This window comes from Tamandua tetradactyla, chromosome 18 (genome assembly GCF_023851605.1).
Source record: "Tamandua tetradactyla isolate mTamTet1 chromosome 18, mTamTet1.pri, whole genome shotgun sequence".
NCBI classification, from domain to species: domain Eukaryota; kingdom Metazoa; phylum Chordata; class Mammalia; order Pilosa; family Myrmecophagidae; genus Tamandua; species Tamandua tetradactyla.
The window spans coordinates 57,040,887-57,062,360 of record NC_135344.1 but is presented as its reverse complement, the minus strand read 5'-3'; the positions used below and the strand labels follow the sequence as shown (position 1 = coordinate 57,062,360).

Sequence of the window (21,474 nt, the reverse complement as noted above, 5' to 3'; positions counted from 1 at the left end):
GCAATGGTGTCTGAGACTGTACCAAAAGCATGAGCAAAAAAGGAAAAATAAATACAGTGGACTTCATCAAAATAAGCTTTTTTGCATCAAAGGGCAGTATCAAAAAAGTGAAAAGACATTCTACAGAATGAGAAAATATTTGGAAATTATACATTTGATAAGGATTTAACGTCTAAAACACACAAAAAAAAAACCTCCTACGACTCAACAACATAAAGACAAACCACCCTATTTAAAAAGTGGATAAGGATTTACATAGATATTTCTTTAAAGAAGACATGCAAACAGCCAAAAAGCACATGGAAGGATGCTCTGCAAGTTTTGATAAAACAGATGGCAGTGATGACAGCACAACACTGAAAACTAATTAATGCCACTGAATTGTATACTTAAAAATGTTTAAAAGGGCATATTTCATGTTATATAAATAGATACACATTACCACAGTAAAACAATTAAAATTACAGAAAGATTAAGACACGTTAAAAATAAAGAAAATATCACTATAGATTCTGTAGTCATTAGAAAGGCATTATTTTATGAACTTTATGCCAATAAATTAAATGAATTAGATAAATTTATCTATACAATGTACCAACACAGGCAATATGCAAAATACAGAAATATAAAACTTGTCCTAGAATTATTAAGTAAATTGAATAAAGTAAATAAAAACCTTTCTAGAAAGAAAACTCCAGATTCAGAAGGCTTTTCATTGAATTATACCAATCAACTAAAAAGGAAATAATAATTTGATTATGCAACTTCTTCTGGAAAAGGAAAAAAGTGGGAAAATTCTTCAACTAATTTTACCAAGGCAGAATAACCTCAAGATAAACAACCACACAAAAGTACTGTAAGAAAGAAAAATTACAGGTCAACCACACTCATGAACAAAGATGCAAAACTCCTGATCAAAATATTAACAAACTGAATACAGAAATATTTTTTAAAAACCATGACCACATGGATCATGACCAAGTGATTAGTTACAGGAATACAAAATTGACAGCATTAAAAAGTAAATCAATATAATTCACCACCTTAACAGATTAATCAAGAAAAAGTTTATGATGCTAAATGTTTTTGACAAAACTTAATATCTATTCAAGGCATAAACTCTTAGCACACAAGAAAGAGAAGGAACTTCCTAAATCTGATAAAAGGTATCTACAAAAAAACTACAGCAAACATTATACTTAATGGCAAAACATTTAGATTTAGATAGATTTCCCTTTGAAATCAGCAACAAGACAAGGATGTCCTCTATCACCACTTCTATTCAGTGAACAGGAGGTCCTAGCTAGAGAAGTAAGGCAAGAGAAAGAATAAAAGTTGTTAAGGATTGACAAGGAAGAAACAAAACTCTTTATTCACAAATGATCTGACATGAGTATAGAAAATTGAAAATATGTACAGAAAAATTGTTAGAAATAAGAATTGAAGAAAATTGTGAGATTCAAAATCAACTGCATGTTCACATAAACAGCAATAGCAGCTAGAAAATGAAATTTAAAAACCAAAGACTGCATTTCTAATTGCCTCAAAAATATGAAGTACCTAGCAATAAACCCAATGAGAGATGCATAAATCCTCTGTGGGGAAAATTATAAAACATTAGTTACAGATATTAAAGAACTAAATAAATGATAAGATAGGCAATGACCATGATTTGGAAGAGTCAACATTTTAAAATTATTAAAATTATTCTCCTTAAACTGATTTAGTCAAGGTAATCTCAATGAAAAACTTAATAGAATTATGTATGTGTGTATATAATTTGCCATGCTGATGCTTCAGTGAATAAGAAATGCAAAGAACCAATAACCAAGATATTCTTGAATAAAATATGATTCAGTAACAAACTTCTCTATCATATATTAACACTTATTAGATTATGACAAATGTAACCAGATAGTGGAATTTATAAAAACCAAACTGATGGAACAGAATACAGCCCAAAGACCTGCATACACGGACACTTCATATATGTTAAGGTGGCAGGGCAAAACAGAGAAAGGATGTTTTGTTTGGTTTTCCAAGAACTAAAACTATCCATATGGAAACACAAATGAAATTACTATATATGTATTAGAATAAAACAAATAAGCAACTATAGTAATGTCATTAAGAAGCCAAGATTTTTAGAGTAAAACAGAAGAAATACTAATACAGAAAATTTAAGTTAAGTAAAAAAAAACTGTAATCTTTCATTCAAGGTAGAATATCACTAAGAATTGATATTTTACTTTCCTTTATATAAAAATCTATTAACTAGTTCCGTCCATTGAAAAGGCTTAGAAACAAGGAAAACTTGGTAAAAATGAAAGTCCCATTGGTTTCTAAATATCTATTTTCATTAAAAAGGACTCCTTGGAAATATGGCTGATTCCAGTTCTGAGACAGAGAACACACATAGAAGAATGAGCCTGATACCTTCGATAAATCTTGAAAACAAAGAAACTATAAAATAATACAGGAGTAACATCAAAAGAACACAGGAGCCAAATGAAGAAGTTCCCAATGACCACAGATGAGATCATCTGAACATCATAAAGAAAGACTACAATGGATTTAAAAATAGCAAAAATATAAAAATATGTAATTTCAGGTAATACTGAAACAAAAATAACTAGTCACTTTAGCAGATTGATAGAGTCCAGTTCATTATTCTGAATATTGATAAAGAAATAGAATCAAGCCTTTATGACTTCCCTGTAGGGACTCTATTTCAAAATAATCAAATATTTGATGAAAGGAAATTTTCCTTTGTAAAAGAAATATAGTTAATAAATGCAAGTGGAACTGTAAAATTAGAAATTCTCCATTCTGTGAACCCCCAAGTGAAATAACAGAGCTGGTCAACAAGTATCAATGACCGTTGAAACCCTTACGTGAAAAGCTGGTGGGGACTATTATAACGGAAGAGCAGGTGGCAGCAATTATGCCCATTGTTCAATCTTAACATTACTAAATAATAGAACAACCAAACACGTCCCTCCTTATGTGATAGAATAAGAACTGCACAGCACTGCCAATGAAATACTATTTTGACAAAAAAAAAAACAAAAACTAAACATAACACTAATTAAGCCTCTCTATTTAACGATCAGTTTACTAGAAAAAATTAAGAGTGAGAGAGGAACATGTTATAGGACAATGAGAATATAATCAATCAAATCTCGAACGTGAGAAATTCTACAGTATACATGACCAAGGTTCTTTAACAAATAAATGAATACAAAGGAGAAGACATTGATATAGAGGAAAAGAGACTTAAGACATATATCAACCAATTAAATATGTGGACTTTGGATACTGAGGTAAATATTTCACTGTCACACTTGGGTATTTTTGTTTTTGATAATTAGAGGACATTCAAAACAGGTGGATATTATAAAGACATTAAAAAAATTACATTTAAATTTGTTAGATGAGACAATAGTATTGTGATTATGTTAAATTTAAAAGTCCTTATCTGTTAGAGATGTATAAAGTATTTAGTGATAAAATTTTATGACATCTGGTACTTGCTTTGATTTACTGCAGAATTTGTTCATGAATCACTTAGTAAAAAGTAAAATAAATAGGCAAATAGGGAGGAAGGTAGGTAGATAAGTAAATAGGTAGGTAGGTGGCTGGCTGGGTGGCTAAGTGGGTGGATGGATGGATATAACTTCCTTAAGGGTAAGAGGAGGGAATCAATTCCAGATGAATTAGTTGAAATTAAATGTGAAGGTAAAACAGTAAATCTTTAAATAATACCTTCACGTTCTCAGTGTGGTAGGATTCACTAAACAAAACCCAAAAAAAAATCACTAAACAAAAGTGTATTATACCATATCAAACTCTTTATATTGTCTACTTGACACTATTTCAGAGGTACTTACTGCTGGTAAAAGAGACTGCATATTTTGATTAGAATCTGCTATTGTAGCAAGGTAGACCAAGTTTGTATGCAACATCTGCTGATACCTATTAAAACAAAACAAATACCAACATTAAAAAATAATTTTCTTCTCGTGTGCTTAAATACAAACAGTATTTCAAACATGTCCAGAGTTTAGCAAAAGATTTCTATTACCTCAACACCAATAGCCCTTCAATTTTTCCTATTTCCTCTGCAAAATAATTCCAAACAATAAATGATACATATAATATTGATAATAAACAGAGAGCTTACAGAATGCCAGACATTGTTATAATTGTTCATATATATTAAATTTCATTTACTCCTCAAACCAACATTATTAGGCATTCTTATCTTCCCCATTTTACAGATCAGGAAACTAAAGTTTAGAGAGGTTAAATACCTTGCCTAAGATTATATAGCTAGTAAATGGAATAGCTGAGATTTGTACTAGCTTTTTTTCTAAAAGAGAACTAGAATGAAGGAATTCAACAAAACTAATAGGCTTATTCTCTGCCCTCTGACATTTTCATGTTGCTAAAAATCTCCAATCCAAATAAAGTCAAAGTGCTCTGCTACACTATTAAAAAGAAAGTGAGAACCTTGTATTTTTTCTCTTCTCACTCCTTCAGCAATGATCAATAATTTATGCCAGTTGTGATTATACTGCACATCTAATAAGACACAGCATATAGAGGAGACAATAACAGATAATACTCCGTACTCCTAATACTTTAATGTCAACTTTCCAAAAACAAGAACATTCCCTGTATAACCACAGTAATGCTGGAAGACTTGACTGATCCACAGAACCCATTCAAATTCCTCCAACTGCCCCAACAGTCCCGAATGTTTTTACTAATGCAAGGTGTTGGGTAAAAATGGTAATTCTTCGTTGACCTTTTCCAACTTCAGTAGGAAAGCTTTCTTCCATAAAACTGCAATACTATTACAGCATAGATCCAATAGCTTCTTCTAAAATAATTCAAGGCTCAATACAGAGGTTAATAAAAAAGTAGGTAAACCCATCTTCCTTTGCCACAAGTTTATATACACAGGCCAGCAAAAAAAGCAAATCAGCAAATATTTTAGAAGAATATCTAGACCTGATATTCATATGAAACTATGGAAATCATAATAAAAAGTAGATTATTCTACAATTAAAGAAATATTTTCCTGAGAAACATTTTTTATGTTATAAATACTGTCACATCTGTCACCAAAACAGTTTACTTTTTAATGAAAATGTTTATTATTCCTAAAAGAACATAAAAAAAAGAAAATCTTGAGTATATAAGCTAAGGACAGGTATAAAATATGTTTAACATCTTATGTTTTAGGATGGTAATTGTCCTAAGAAATGGTAAGCAGACACTCTCAAATACCCATGATTATTAATATCTTAAATGAGAGGCAGCTCACCTCCCAAAGACTCTACTGAGCCACTATACCAATTATCTCAAATAAGGTAAAAATAACCAGTATTAAAATTCATTGATATAATTACAAAATTAATCTGAAAAAATAAGATTTCACTTTTAAAAAGAAACCTATATGCAGAAGCTATGAATATTGTGTTTATAAGACTACAGGGAACACATTTTATAGAATAAAACGTTATCTTTTATCTTTCTAACTAGAGATATAAAACTAAATTCCCTTCCATTAAGATGAATGCTGTTACACGTTCTGAAACAGTCGCACCCACCTTTAAAATACAAACATAAGGGCTGATTTAAACAAGCACATAGAATGACTTAGAAAACACTCAAACCAAATACCAACATAGAACAATAATATATTATCACATACATATTACCAGAATTTAAAGGGAAAGAGAAAAATGTTGGGTATATGGACTCAGTAAGTGATTCAGATCACTAAATTGTATAACTGCGTAAGTGTAACACATAAGAGTGTGTGTGTGTATTGATCAAGATTGCACAATGTTACACAAAGGCATTATCAGTGAAAATTTTTTGGGTGGTGGGAATATGGTGTTCATTTTATAACTGTGTTTTCTAATTTTCTATACTGCATATACAACCTTCATAAAAATAATTTTGAATTTTTTAAAAACCACTATTTTAGACATTATCATATCTTAAAGAATTATGTAATTAAAATTAAACTATCAATTCCTGGATAACTGTCATTTACTGATGTTTCTCTTTATTGTCCTTTTATTTCTTCTACTACGAGAAAAACTTGAAGTTTTTCCCCTTCACTCACAAACCAATCCTGACAACTTGCCAAAGAAAGAATATCTGAAGAACTGTAAGAATGAAATTAAATCCATCTGAAAGGTCAGAATTTAGGATTCTACCTATATCCATTTAAGCTCTTCCCACCATTTGTACCAAAAAAAGATGTGAAAATATAGATATATTCCTACATGCAGAGAATGGGAGAAATGATCATATCAGTGAGAAAATGCTGAGAATATAAAGAATAAAACAGTATATAGTTTTGCTGATTCAATTTAGGAAATTCGGTTCTAAAGCTGAACATCTATCCGTAGCCTGTACTGCTGGGTCCTATAAGAAAATGAATCAATCCTAGATCACAAAACCCCTTGGATCTATCAGAAGTTTTCAAAAGCTATGAGATGAAAATAATTATTCTAGATCAGTGCCTCTCCATTTTTTATCATTCCATGGCTGACATGAGATAGTGATCTCCTTATCACTGATGATTATCTATAGTTAATTAAGGAAGTTGACAAACTATTTTAAAGAACTTTCATAAACATAAACAGACAATACCAATTGTAGGAACAATATACAAAAATATACGGAAAAGGTCATATAAAATGCAAAATGTGAAAGTCATTAGAAAATTTAAATAGAAACAAATTAACGTAGCATTTAGATCTTAGTTTCTAAATACCATCTCTCCAAAACCATGGCTAGAAGACATGGTGATTCCAGGCTGTGGCAGGAAAAAATACAGGATGAGTCTAAAACATTCCATGATGCAAAAAAATAAGAAACCACTTAAAAATTTTTTAAAAAAAGGAATATGACAATAAGCTAGCTTGAGTGGCTCCCAGTGGCCAAATCTGGGACAACCTGAGAAGGAAAAAAAATAATGGCATACCAGATTATATAACACAGAAAATATAGTAAGACTCCACAGGTCCATTTAGATTAAAGTAAGTGAATAAATAAATAAAGGAAAGTGGAAATGAAATTTCTTCCTTACACAGTTAGATTCCAAATAAATATAGAAAGAATGACAGATTTAGTTACTATTTGGCCACCACCACAGGAGGTGTTTTAGGGAAGAACCGACTGGTGAGTGACAAAATTAATATGTGAAAATACGATGAGAAACAATGCATATGAGGTATCTTCGCAACAAGATATAAATTAATTACAAAGGGATAAATAGCAACTTTGCAGTGGAAAAATCAGTAGACAAGACTTCATTAAAAGATCAAAGTTATCACCAATACTAGGATGAATCAATTATCATGTGGTTACTGAGATGCAATGAGAAGGACACAGTATCACTTCTGTGGCATCCTATTCATGGGAAAACTCCAATCAAACCAAAAATGAGGGACATTCTACAATACAATCTGTACTTTTTCAAAAATGTCAACATCGTGAAAGATAAAACGCTAAACAATCATTCCAGATTAAAATACACTGAACAGACATGACAACTAAATGTATCATCTGATCTTGCATTAGGGCTTCCAGACCCAGGAAAATAAGTACAACTGGCAAAATCTGAAAAAGCTCTGAAGATTAAGGTTTATAGTATTGCATTATACTGTGGTTATTTAAGAATATATGCTTGTTTTTTTTTAAATACACTGGGAGGCTTTTAAAGGTAAGAAAGAACCATGTTTGCAACTCACTCTCAGATGTTTCAAAAAATAATTAAGGGGGAGGGTTCAAAAAATAATTAAGGGGGAATGAATAATAAGGCAAGTATGCCAATATGTTAACATTTGAGGAATTTCAGTTAAGGTTTTACAGGAATTTCTTGTACTATTTTGGAAATTTTTTGAAAGTGTAAAATTATTTCAAAATTAAAAGTTTAAAAAATCACTTTTTACTAACTTGATAGGCAAAAAATTTTTAAAGATAGTTAATATCCTTTGCTGGCAGGGGTTGTTAAAAACCAGGACTCTGAAAACCTGGTTGGAAAAAAACAAAGCAATACAATCTTTCTGTAGAGTAATGTCACAATTTAACATGGTCTTGGACCCAGCAAGTCTACACATAAAATTTTAAGCTACATAAATATTAAGAACAACAACCACTACACAGATAATCTGCACAAATTTGAAAATATATGTGTAAATGCACAGAAAACTGTTTTGAAGGATACATACTAAACCATTAAAAGCAATTACCCCTGTGGAAGGGAGGGAGATATCTCAAAGTGAGAAGTAAAAGGAAACTTTGTTAACTCTGTAAGACTTTATAACTTATATATATATACATATATTTTTGGTACAATGAGCACATAATGACTTTTTAAACTTGAGTATTTTCAAAGAAAGGGGGTAAAAGGAAAGTAATGGACAGAGACCCTAAATTAGATAAAGGTCTCAGTCCCTTTATCAAGTGGTAGCAAGAAACAAGCACAGCCATGAAAGCCATGCAGAACAAGAGCCAGGGTTGCTGGAAAAATCTGCCTAAGACAAGACTTCAAGCATAATCTCTAGAAAAGACAGCTATATCTCAAAACAATGGTGATATTAAAATATTCTAGAGTTGTTCTATACAATACAGTAGCCACAAGACACACTGGCTACTGAGCACCTGAAATGTGGCTAGTCCAAAATGAGAAATATTGTAAGGTAAAATACACAATGAATTTTGAAAACTTGGTAGAAAAAAACAGAGCATAAAATATCTTATTAATATTTTATATTGATTAAATATTGAAATATTTTAGAAATACTGGGTTAAATGTTTTTAAAAATAATTTCACCTTTTTATTTTTACTTTTTTAATGTGTCTACTAGAAAATTTAAAATTACACGTGGTTTGCATTATATTTCTATTGCTCTAGATACCTCTGATAAAATATTCAACTTATTTTACCACATCAAATTCTATTAAGATATACCATTTACTGCAGACATATCACTTCAATTATCATGCTCCTTATGAATGATAATCAATTCTCTACTTATTAGACAAGGTTTGCTCTCAAAAACACATACACTGATGCAACTAAATATCTTATATATGTGAAGATCTAGTTCTTGAGACTATACACACATCTGAAGTCATTATTTAAAATTCAGGGTAAGAAATTAAAAAAAAAAACAAACCTGATACCCCTGCCCCCGCAAACACACCCACCTCCCAAAGAGCAAATAATTGTTTTGTAAATTTCAAAAAATTTCACGCAAAACCATGTACACGAATGTTCATAGCAGCATTATTCATAATAGGCAAAAAAGTGGGAACATAAATAAAATGTATAATAATTAAATGATTATTCAGCAATAAAAAGGAATGAAATTCTGATGCATGCTACAGCATGTATAAAACTAAAAAACATTATGCTAAGTGAAAGAAGTCAACCACAAAACACTATATATTGTATGATCCCATTTATCTGAAATGTCCGGAATAGGTAAACTCACAGAGACAGAAGCTGGACTAAGTTTTGCATAGAGTTGAGTGTTCAGAGGGAATTGAGAAATGAATACCTGTATAAGTACACAGCTTCTTTTTCAAGTTCTGAAAATGTTCTAGATTTAGATCGTAGTGATGGTTGCACAAAACTCTATGAATGTACTAAAACTTACTGAATCATATACTTTAAAAAGGTGAATTATATCTCAATAAAGCTATTATTTAAAAAGAAAAGTAAAAGTTTAACCAATGCAGGAAGGTGAGTACAAAAAAAGGTTCATATCAATCTTACTGAGAACACTCTGAAGTCTTTCCTTTATTCTGATAGTCCATTATACATTGAATAAGATGGTTATTTTCATCCAACATCTGAAACAAAATTAGAAAAATTTATTGTAAATCTAGTGCATTAAGTAAAATAAAAAACTAGAAAAGTGATTCGGGGGGGGAGGGTATGGTTAATAAACACTGTTTTTTGAAGAATTTTAATGCGAATCCCCTACTAAAATACTGTTAGCCCAAAGCAATCATCACACATTATAAAATCACTAAGCAAGCATGGTAACAATTTTAAAAGTCTCTTAAAATTACATTTTTTGTTGAGTAGCTACCTGCTACAACTCATATTTTAAAATTCACTTTAGTAAGTTAAACACAATTTTAAAGAGAAATTGGTGAATTCAGCTCTTTCTCACATAAAAATTCATCTTGTACTAAACTGTTTAAATCTACTGAAAAAGACAATACACAAATTATATGGGCAATAACTGATTTTTTTTCCTTCAGATTTCTAGAATTGTTTGATCTGTACAGGTCTTGAATCCACTTGGGTCTTCTTGCTGCATATACTAACCACAGAAAATCTTATTTTACACATTTTTTACCTTTGGAACCATATTTTAATTAATGGGCTTTTCTTTTTTTTGAAGACTTCTATTACAATTATTCTCTCTCTGAATTATTACTAGAAGTTTAAAAGGGGAAATACGGAGTTTCTTTTGTTTTCAAACATTCAATTATCTCTCCTATCCATTGTAGAAGATTTAGCTAGTTAAGAGCAAAATTGTCTTTGCATCATTCTAAGGCTTTGCAATAATAAGGAAATTCTATCCTCATCCAGAATGAAACATTAGCCCAGGAAGCTTAATAATGCAGCTTCCAAGTTTCATACAGTAAGGTTTCGTGACTTCCCCAAATATGGTAAAAATAATCAAATACAATAATTTCTATGCATGTATAATATTTGTTGCAAACTTTTACGTGCTAACCTTATTATTAAATTGTCCCAATATTTTTTTTAAAAAAGTATATTGATTTGTCCTTCTTTCATTTATAACAATTCTGTGATTGAATGGTTTTAAGGGATAAATAATACATTTCAAAAAAATGGCATTGAGGAAAGAGTACTAACTGGATAGCAACTAGAATGCCAGTTAGTTTTTGGGCGAGCTTACCCATGAAATCAAGGGTGAATTTGCCCTACCATTGAATTCCAAGATTCAATGAAAGTAGTGAATAATTTAGTTAGCAATGTAACTTTTTTTATCTTTAAAGAATTTATTTCAATTTCCTTCACGATATTCCTTGGCATAGGAACATATACATTATTTATCAATAAATGCTTAATACTTTAATTTTATAATTACCCCATCTGCAGAACGTGAAAATCACTTCAATTAAATGAAAAAAAATTATCATTCTTTTGACTTTACAATTCAAAATACAAACTAATATTTTTACAGTAGCCAAAACCTTCAACCAAAAATCCAGAACTACAATCTAACAGACTTAACAAATTGCCACACAGCAACGTAACTTTTAACTAATAAGGAAAAGCCACTGAACTTTTTTTTTTTTTTTTTTTTTTTTTTTTTTTAAAGGAAAGACAGAGAGAAGGAAGGAAGGATAGAAGGAAGGAAGGAAGGAAGAAAGGGAAACATTTTTAAACATTTTCTTGTTTTATTGTATTCTGTTTCTCCGTTTTTGTTACATGGGCTGGGGCCGGGAATCGAACCGAGGTCCTCCGGCATAGCAGGCAAGCACTTTGCCCGCTGAGCCACCGCGGCCCGCCCCGCCACTGAACTTTTTAACATTTTTCTGCACATTTTCATATTCTTCTCATATTCACTTGCTGGAAATAAAATATTAAATGCCCTTCTAATAGGTACAGTTATTTCTAAAAAGAATCATGGAATACTCATAAAAAAGAAGAAAATTGTCCTTAAAATGCATTGTTTGTTAGGGTGCAGACATTGCAAACAGTGCACTACAATATATGAAAGCACTGATTTCTAGGCACTGCCTATTCGTTCATAAAATAAAGCAACAGTTGGGCAAATGTCAAACGTCACACTACAGAGAACCTGACAGTAAACAAAAGCCGATGAACATCATCTATTGGGCATACAATGCCTGGAGCGGTACTAAAAGTTAACTTTTCTCCTGTTTTCACCCTTGCTGCAAGTGCACAAAACAAAACTGAAATATCTAAGGTGCACTATTAAACGTTAAAAGCCGGACTAAAATTTGCCTTGCTGGTACGCAACAAGGAGTAGTGGAAAATGAAGAACCTTTGTATCCCCAACAGGGAGCAATACAGCAGTTAACAATGCAACCCTCCAACACGGACGCAGCACTCTGTATTTATCACAATTTATAATCGGTACCTATTACCTGACCGTCTCTACCACTAGACTAAGTTCCAGGAATGCAGGGACCATGGCTCACCACTGTAGCCTCAGCGCCTTACAACAGGCGCTCAGTATTCCCTGCAGATGTAAATAAGGGGCGGACGAGGAAAGGAGAAGGGAATTCCGAGGAGAGCCCCGAAGTCCGTGGGTCCTCCCTCGCCGTCTCTCACTCTACTAAGGTTCTCCACAGCGTCCCCCAACTTCTCCTAAGAGCTCCCCAACTCCGCCAAACTCAGAGGGCAGCGACCAGCCCTCAGCCTTCCCTCCGCGACTAGAGGTCGAGTCTGCACTGGGCGGCTGGGGCGCGCGGGGCGGGGAGACGCCAAAGTAACTCGCGAGCGACGCGCCGGGGTGCAGGGGGCGCCGACTCGAGAAACAGCCGGTCCGCGCTCGAGTCCAGCAGCCGGGCGCACGCGCCCGCCACCCAAACGTCGCCTCATCCCTAGAGAAATCGACCAACAAGTAATTCGGCTTTTGAGCCTGTAGGAAAGAGCCCCAACGCACGCGGGACTCCGTGAGGTTACCGGTCCGACCTCGTCGCCGCCCATTAGGGCTCGGCCGGAGGCTCCGGTGCCCAGACTACTGCCTCTCGGCAGGCCCGCCGCCTCTGGCCCAGTCCCCGAAGTTGTCCCTACGGCAGGGTGGTCAGGAAGCCCCGCCCTCGCGAGCTTTCACCTTCTGAATAGCAGCTGGTGTAATCTCTCCCTTGCCTCGCTGCCTCGGGGCTGCGAACGCCACAGACATGTTGCCGCCGTCCCCACTACCAACAAGTCCAGAGCGCCACGGATGAACGGCAAACTGGGGTGGGAAGGGGGGCAGACGCGGCCTCTGGGGCCAAACCACCTCATGAAGGAGGGGAGGGGGGATGCTCCACAGCCGGACTATTTGCCAGCCGGCTTGACTCGACAGATACACTCTGGTCCATGGGACTCTTGTTACTGAAAAACGAATTGGTATCCAGAGACCTGGTATAACTTCGTTATTCGTGATCGACCCCGGTTCCTCAATCTTTCTTTATACGCGCCCCCCGCCCCTCTAAGCTAATGGTATGGCCGCGCCTCGGTCCTCCCTCCACTTCAGCGATTCAGGAAATGGTCCCGCCGCCGCGGGAGAGGGAGAGGCCCGGGCAGCCCCTGTCACAGGAAATGCGCGCGGGCCGAATCGGCCCGCCCCCTTCGCGCCGGAGCAACTTACCTCCCTCTCCGACAAGCCTGGCGTCCTTCGAGCTGCGTTCTGGGACTCTGCGCTAGACCTAGTTCCGTTTTTCCAACTCCGTGTTCACCCCTCAGAAGAAGTGGTCGCCCCTAGTTGCCCCGCCCTTGCTTCGTGCCGGGCGGGAGGGGGCCGCTGGGAGAGGAGGGTCAAGACCTGAGAGCTCGTGCAAACCGTGGAGGGTGTGCCGAGAGGAGACGGAGGTGGAAGGACTAGGGTGAAAGCGGATTCGCTGGTTTAAACGGCTCGGCTACGCCTCAAATGCGCACCTCCGAGTCCACAGTCTCCCTTGCAAGTAAAGTCGTGCCTAGCAATTGGAAAGTAAACGTGACCCAAAAAAGTGGAAGGCTGTTCCAGTACTCAAAGGCAATCGGCCAACTTGCCTACGGTGGCCTAGAGAGCGTGCCTCTGTAATAGACCCTTACAAGAAATGTTGGTCACTTTCGTCTGATTTGGATCTTTGGAATTAAAATTCGAAATTGGGCACCCTCACTGTTTCCTTTTCCGGCGATATGACATATTTAGTGGCTAGTAGGTGCAAGCTGCCAGACTTCAAATCAGTACGAGGGGAAAAAAAAGTTTTCAACTTAAAAAAGGAACACGAGCAAATGTGGATAATGTTTTCCTGTTTCTTTCAAGTTACTCGGTAATTTACGCTTCCATGTAACGCAAAGGAAATTGTATATAAAATGTTATCCTACATTTAATGAAGCTCAAAAATCAGATCAGTCCCTCAGTTTATTTACAAAATATACTAGAAAATATAGAATGAATATTTTTTTAATTAATGTGTCAAGTAAATGCTTTTCACTAAAAAGTCATGAGTTTCATTCATTTAACATATTTGGGTTCCTATGTGCTAGGCCCTATGCTAGGTTCCTAAAATACAACTGAATAAACCGGACATAAATTCCGCCCTTGAGGAGCTTATATTCTAATAGAGTTGACAGATCAGAAACAAGTAAATACATGTAAAATTTTAAGGAAGACTAGGTAAGGAGGGACTGAGAGAGAAAGAGGAACACACACGAGATAGGCAAGGAAATCCTCTGGATTATACTTAAAATGAGACCTAAAAGATTACACACGAGATAGGCAAGGAAGTCCTCTGGATTATACTTAAAATGAGACCTAAAAGATTAAAAGACTCAAGTCATCCTAAGAATAAAACGAAGCAAGTTTATTCTCCTATTAATAGTAATCATTTTTATTAATTTAGTTATTGTCTTTCATTGCCCTGAGCCTTGAAGAAAGTACTCTGATATTTGGATTCAATATAATCACATTGTTGTAGATTGAATCATGTTCTCTACAAAAAACCTCTTCAAATCTTAATCTGCTTTTCTGTGGGTATGAATCCATTTGCAAGTAGAATGTTTTGAGATATAGTTAGTTAAGGTACAGCCAAATTAAATCAGGGTGGTTAATCTGTATGATTGGAGGCTTTATCAAGAAGGGAAATTCAGACTCAATCGGTGAGAAGTCAGAAGAAGACAGAGAGGAGAGAAATTGCCACGTGACAGAGGACTGCCATCATTAGAAAGCTACTGGCAAGAAGAAAGCGTGGCCTTGCCAACATCTTAATTTTGGACTGCTAGTCTTTGAAACGATGAGACAATAAATGCTTCTTGTTGAAGCCAGCCCATTGTGCAGTATTTGTCATAGCAGCAGTGGCAAACTAAGACACAAATCAAATTGTAAAAACCTTTTACTAAATTTGCAGCAAAAGCCAACACTTGTCCACCACTGGTATCCCAAAGCTGGCATTCATATCTGTGTTTTAAAATTAAGACAAAAGTACCTTAGTAATTATGAACAATTTTTCAGCTCCCTACCAGAGCCAGCCAGCTAGTGGCTTTGACAGTAGCGTCCCCTCACCCTCACCCTACAGCATCACCACTGTTGACATGCCCAGAGATCTGCTTCTTAGGGACAAGGCCCCCAATTTCAAGACCAATACCCGTTGGCCACATCAGTTTTCACAACTGTCTGGAAGAATCATGGGGTCTTTACCCCAGTATGCACCACAGAGTTTGGCAGAGCTAAAAGGTGGCAAGAGAATTTGCGAAGACGAATGTTAAAATGATTGCCCCCTTCTATGCAGAAGTAAAGGAAATGTCTTCATATAGATTATGATGGTGAAGGTATGTCTGTTTGCTTAGGTTGGAGTGTATGATGTGCGAATAAAATTGTTTAAAAACGAACAGAGAAAAATAAGTGCTGGAGAAAATCTGGAGAAAGAGATGTACCCATTCACTGTTGATAGGTAAGCTGAGAGGGGCATCCCCTCCAGAGGGCAGTGAGGTAGTTCCACAGGAGGCTAGGGGTGGGGTTACTATATGATCTTGCAATCATGTTGCTAGGTATATACCTAGAGGAACTGAGTGTGGGGACACTAGCACACTAGTGTTTATGGCAGCAGTGTTCAATTTGCAATGGATGGAGGTCGCCTAAGCGTACAACAACTGAAAAAATGGAAGGGGGGACTGTGGTATTTACATATTATGGACTACTAAGCAGCTGCAAGAAAATGAAGTTGTGAGGCATGCAACTAGGTGAATGAATCTTAAGGACAGTATGTTGAATAAAATGTCAGAAAGAAAAAGACAAATATTATCATGCCTCACACATATGGATTAAATATAATTTATAAACTCAAAGAATTAAAGTCGAGAGCCTAGGTTATCAGGTTGGGGCCTGTGCTGCTTTCAATCTGTTGTGTACCCTAGAAAAGCCAAGTTCTTTATTCCCCATTCAGTATTGCTGGTGGGATCTTTTTTATTGTTTCCATGGAGATGTGATCCACCAATTATGAGTGGTAGCTTTTGATTAGATGATTTCCATGGAGATAAAATCCACCAATTATGAGTGGTAACTTTTAATTAGATGGTGTCCATGCAGATGCACCTCCCTGCATTCAAGGTGGGGTGCTTACTGGAAGCCTTTAAGAGGGAAGCATTTTGGAAAAAACTTAAGAACCAATAGAGTCCACACAGCCAGAAACCTCTGGAGATGCATAAAGAAAGCATCCCTGAGGAAGTGGCTGAAGAAGTCTGGAGAGAAAACTACCAGACATCTCCATGTGCCCTTCTAGCTGAGAGAGAAACCCTGAACATCATCCACCTTCTTGAACCAAGGTGTCTCTCTCTGAGTGCCATAGTTTGGACATTTTTATAGACTTGTCTTAATTTGGACATTTTCATGGCCTTAGAACTGTAAGCTTGCAACTTAATAAATTCCCCTCTGTAAAAGTCATTCCATTTCTGGTATACCGCATTCTGGGAGCTCTTGCAAACTAAAACAGGGCCTATTGTAAAGGTTGTAAAGATTGTAAGCTCTTGCAGCAGTCACCTATATTTAGGAGTTGTAACTGGTATTTCTAAATTTTGAGATAGTGAGCTATTTGTATTTAACCAGGTCATTCCCTGAAACTTCAGGTACTTATGTGACACTTCAGACACAGAGTTAGAGCACTGAAGCTATGAAAGTCAGCATTACACCATTCAGCAAATGTTTAAAACCTGAAAAGAGTGATCAGACTTCATCTAGAGGTATGAATGAAACTGATCTGGATAGGACTAAAGTAACTTAGAATACTGGGTAAAGGATGATATGGCCCATATTTTCAAACTTCAACCTCTGTGTGAGAACAAAGGGTGAGATGTTTATTTGGTGCAAAATTTATATTTTGGGTAGCATGTTATCTAATTTAAATTGCATGGTCATTTGATTTGAACACCATAATTACATGAAGTCTTCAACAGCATGAGACCTTGTTGGTTTATACAGGTTAGTGTGATGCCCCAATATATCCGAGAGTAATTTAGGCAGAGAATAAAAAAAGTATTTGCAAAGTCCCCTCTGGGACTGGGGAGAAAGAAGAAAATATTCAACCTCCCCAACTGGGGAATTCCTGATATTCTCACAAGCAGTGGGGACAACCAATTCAATAGGCTGAGTCCTCAATCTTGGGACTCACCCCTATGAAGCTCATTCTCGCAAAGCATCTAAGCTTACTGATAATTATGCCTAAGGGTCACCCTCAAAGAGCCTCTTTCGTTGTTCAGATGTAGCCTCTCTCTCTAACCAACTTGGCAAGTGAACTCAATGTCCTCCCCACCACGTGGGACATGACTCCCAGGGGTATAAACTTCCTGGCAACATGAGACCTGACTCCTGAGGATGAGCCAGGACTGGGCATCATGGGAATGAGAAAGCCTTCTTGACCAAACAGGAGAAGAGAAAAATGAGACAGGATAAAGTCTCACTGGCTGAGAGATTTCAAACAGAATTAAGAGGTTTTCTTGGAAGTTATTCTTACTCATTATATAGATATTCTTTTTTTTAGTTTACGGTGTATGGGGGTGGCTAAAGGGAAGTACCTGAAGCTGCTAAATTGCATTCCAGTAGCCTTAATTATTTTTTCTTTTTTTCTATTTTTTTTCACTTTTTATTATATAGTATAACATATATACAAAAAAATAAAAAAGCAATAGATTTCAAAGCACTCTTCAACAAGCAGTTACAGAACAGATCCCAGAGTTTGTCATGGGCTACATATGATCCTCTCAGATTTTTCCTTCTAGCTGCTCCAGAATATAGGAAGCTAGAAGGCTTAAATATTTTTTTATCATCACTATCGACTTTTCTTCCTTCTTTTTTTGTGAAAAGTAACATATATGCAAAAAAGCAATAAATTTCAATGCACAGCACCACCATTAGTTGTAGAACATATTTCAGAGTTTGACATGGGTTACAATTCCACAAGTTAAGGTTTTTATTTCTAGCTGCCCTAAGATACTGAAGACTAAAAGAGATATCAATTTAATGATTCAGCATTCATATTCATTTGTTAAATCCTATCTTCACTGTATAACTCCATAATCATCTTTGATCTTTCCATCCCTCTCTTTCGTGGTGTTTGGGTTATGGCCATTCTAAATTTTTCATATTGAAAGGGTCTGTCACTAATATGGGGCAGAGAGATGGAACTATCTGATGTTCTGGAGAGGCTGAGCCCTCTAAGTTTCAGGACTTATCTGGACCAGAGACACATCTGGAGGTTGTAGGTTTCTGGAAAGTTACTCTAGTGCATGGAACCCTTGTGGAATCTTATATATTGCCCTAGGTGTTCTTTAGGATTGGCTGGAATGGTCCTGGTTGGAGTTTGGCAGGTTATGATAGGTAGCAAGGTCTAACTGAAGCTTATGTAAGAACAACCTCCAGCATAGCCTCTCAACTCTATTTGAACTCTCTTTGCCACTGATACTTTCTTAGTTAAACTTCTTTGACCCCTTTTGGTCAGGATGGAATTGTTGATCCCATGGTGTCAGGGCTGGATTCAACTCTCGGAGTCATCGCCCATGTTGCCAGGGAGGCTTTCACTCCTGGATGTCATGTCCCACAAAAGAGGGAGGGTAATGATTTCCCAGTAGTCTTAATTCTTTTTTTTTTTTTTTTTTTAGGATTGAAGCCTCTGACTTTTTAATGATAAACATAAAATGATAGTGTCTAACATCTTTCCAGAATCTTTGCCCAAGGAAAATACCATGCAGCTATACTCATTTTAAAGGAAAAGCCCCAAAACGCTAATGCCTTCTGTGACGTTACTTAAGAAGAGATCCCCAAAGAATATCAACCCTCCCCAAACTTGAATTTCAAAATTCTAAAACCGAAGCGCATTTTTTGAAATATTACTCAGTGTCTTAGTCTGCCAGGGCTGCTCTAACAAATACTATAGACTGGTTGGCTTCAACAACAGGAAATTATTGTCTCACAGTTTTGGAGCCTACAAGTCCCAAATCAAGGTGTAAGCAAGATCATCCTTTCTGCGAAGTATGTAGCATTCTGTTGGTGGCTTGCTGGCAATCCATAACTCAATTTCTGCCTCTGACATGGCTGTCTCTTTCCCTGTCTTCTCTGACTGTGTCCGAATTTCTTCTGCTTATTAGGACTCCAATCATATTGGATTAAGTCTCACCCTGATACAGTTTGGCCTCACCTTAGCTAATAAATCTTCAAATATCCAATTTATAAATGGCCTCACATCCACAGGACTGACATTTAAAACTTTAACATGTCTGTTTTGGGGACATGTTGCAACCCTTCACTCAGTGTTCTTGTATTTTTGCAACAAGCAGTAATTAAATTACTAATAAGTTATTTTTAAGCTGTATTTGTCTTCTGTGAATTTTTAAACAGATATGTATAGGATCTTTCAATCAGGAAGGCAAATGGAGGATTTTAAATGAACTCCACAGTGGAGAGCAGAGAATGAAGTCATAAACAAGCACGGGCACATGTGATTGCTATGCCTGTGGTTGTGTGAGATGCAGTTGTGTTTCAGTGGTTGACCTTGCCCTCTGCCTCTTACTGAAATTCCTTTTCTCTATTGTTGAGTGTTATTTCCCCTCTTGCAAAGTTGCCCAAGACATCTACCAGGACTACGCTCTCCAAGCTTCATTTCTTTCCCAGTTCTCCCTACTGCATTTGTTGTCTTGACCTCTTGCCTTGAAAAACTCTCATAGCAGCTGCCAGGTCATCCACCTCTGTAACCAGGATACCAAATTCGTGTGTGGTCTCTGATGGTCTTAGGCCATTTTTTGCCTTGGTTCAAGAAGGCCAATGAAGTTCAGGGTTTCTCTCTCAAGTGAGAAGGCACATGGCGAACACAGTCAGGGCTTCTCTCTCGGCTGGACAGGCACATGGCGAATACGGTGTCATCTGCTAGCTTGGTCTCCTGGCTTCCTGTTTCATGAAGCTCCCTGGGAGGCGTTTTCCTTCTTCATCTCCAAAGGTCGCTGGCTGGTGGACTCTCTGCTTCATGGTGCTGCAGCATTCTCTGCTCTCTCTCAGTAGTCTTAATTCTTGAAGAAGACTGTATGACTATATAACTTTTACAATGTGACTGTGTGATTGTGAAAACCTTGTCTCTGTTGCTCCTTTTATCCAGGATATGGACAGATGAGTAAAACAAACAAACAAATAAATAAATAAATAAATAAATAGGGGAGATAAAGGATAAAAACTGGGTAGATTGAAATACTGTGGATCAATGTGAGGGAGAGATAAGGGGTATGAGATGTATGAGTTCTTTTTTCTTCTTTTTCTTTTTCTGGAGTGATGCAAAAGTTCTAAAAATGATCATGATGAAGAATACACAACTATGTGAAAATATTATGAGCCATTGATTGTAGGATATGATTGGACTGTGTGTGTGTGTGGATATTTCCAAATAAAAATATTTTTAAGAAAGAGAAAAAATGTTAACCTATCTATACTTTTCATCCTCATTACTAAAATGAGTATAATTGTACCAATCTCCCATAGTTATTTGTAAAGATTAAATAAGAAAAATGGAAAGAAAAAAAAAAGATGATTGTCTTTTCAATAGACAGTGTTGAGGACCATCTTGCCCAAAGCAAGGATACCAATGCGTACAATGGTGATGAACCCACAGAAACTTTACCTTTTCCCATCATTTATGATAAGGATTAGGACCTTGTTATCCTTTTGGGAATGGTGGACACAGCAGAGAAGGATGAAAAGAGCATGCCTGTGGCAGCTTGTGTCGTGTTTATTTTTAGTGCTGATAAGAAACTAAAGCTGTCTATCCTCTATCCAGGTACCACTGGAAGGAACTTGACAAGATTCTCAAAGTAGTTATGTCCCTCCAACTGATGGCAGAAAAGAGGGTTGTATCATGGTTGACTGCAAGAAAGGAAACAGTGTAATGGTCCTTCCAACCATCCCTGAGAAAGGAGCCAAGAAACTTTTCCCTAAAGGATTCTTCACCAAAAAATTCTCATCTGTCAAGAAATACCTCTGCTATACTCCCTAGCCTTAAATCTCTTCGGGAAGTTGGTGCCAGAGTTGCTCACTTAGCACAGTGAGCCAGTTTGCCATCTGCCAATCATGTTTTCCTGCAGCAATACCAATAAAAACATATTACTGTCATCATAGCCAGGGTCTTAAGTAGTATATTCAAGGTCTATAATACTAGCTTATTAAATGAAAAGAGCACTACACACTTCTTGGGATTCTTACTTTGTGC

The 21,474-nt window shown here is 36.2% G+C and overlaps 1 protein-coding gene and 1 pseudogene across 4 annotated transcripts in view; one reads left to right on the top strand and one right to left on the bottom strand.

Annotated features, from left to right (window-relative positions):
- The window catches only part of SS18 (SS18 subunit of BAF chromatin remodeling complex), a 124,121-nt gene extending 110,500 nt beyond the window's left edge, over positions 1-13,621 (bottom strand). For 2 of the 4 annotated variants that reach the window (XM_077135745.1, XM_077135743.1), the window contains exons 1-3: positions 12,885-13,031; positions 9,812-9,888; positions 3,891-3,975 (exon numbers count right to left, since the gene is read on the bottom strand). In XM_077135745.1, the coding sequence (XP_076991860.1) occupies positions 3,891-3,975; positions 9,812-9,888; positions 12,885-12,953 (231 nt within the window). In that variant the 5' untranslated portion in view covers positions 12,954-13,031. Of the gene's footprint in view, positions 1-3,890; positions 3,976-9,811; positions 9,889-12,884; positions 13,034-13,403 lie in introns of those variants that run through there. The other 2 variants (XM_077135742.1, XM_077135744.1) reach the window with 2 other exon arrangements.
- A 1,707-nt stretch (positions 13,622-15,328) lies between these two features.
- On the top strand, positions 15,329-21,261 carry LOC143662664 (peroxiredoxin-6-like; annotated as a pseudogene).
- The last annotated feature ends 213 nt before the right edge of the window (positions 21,262-21,474 follow it).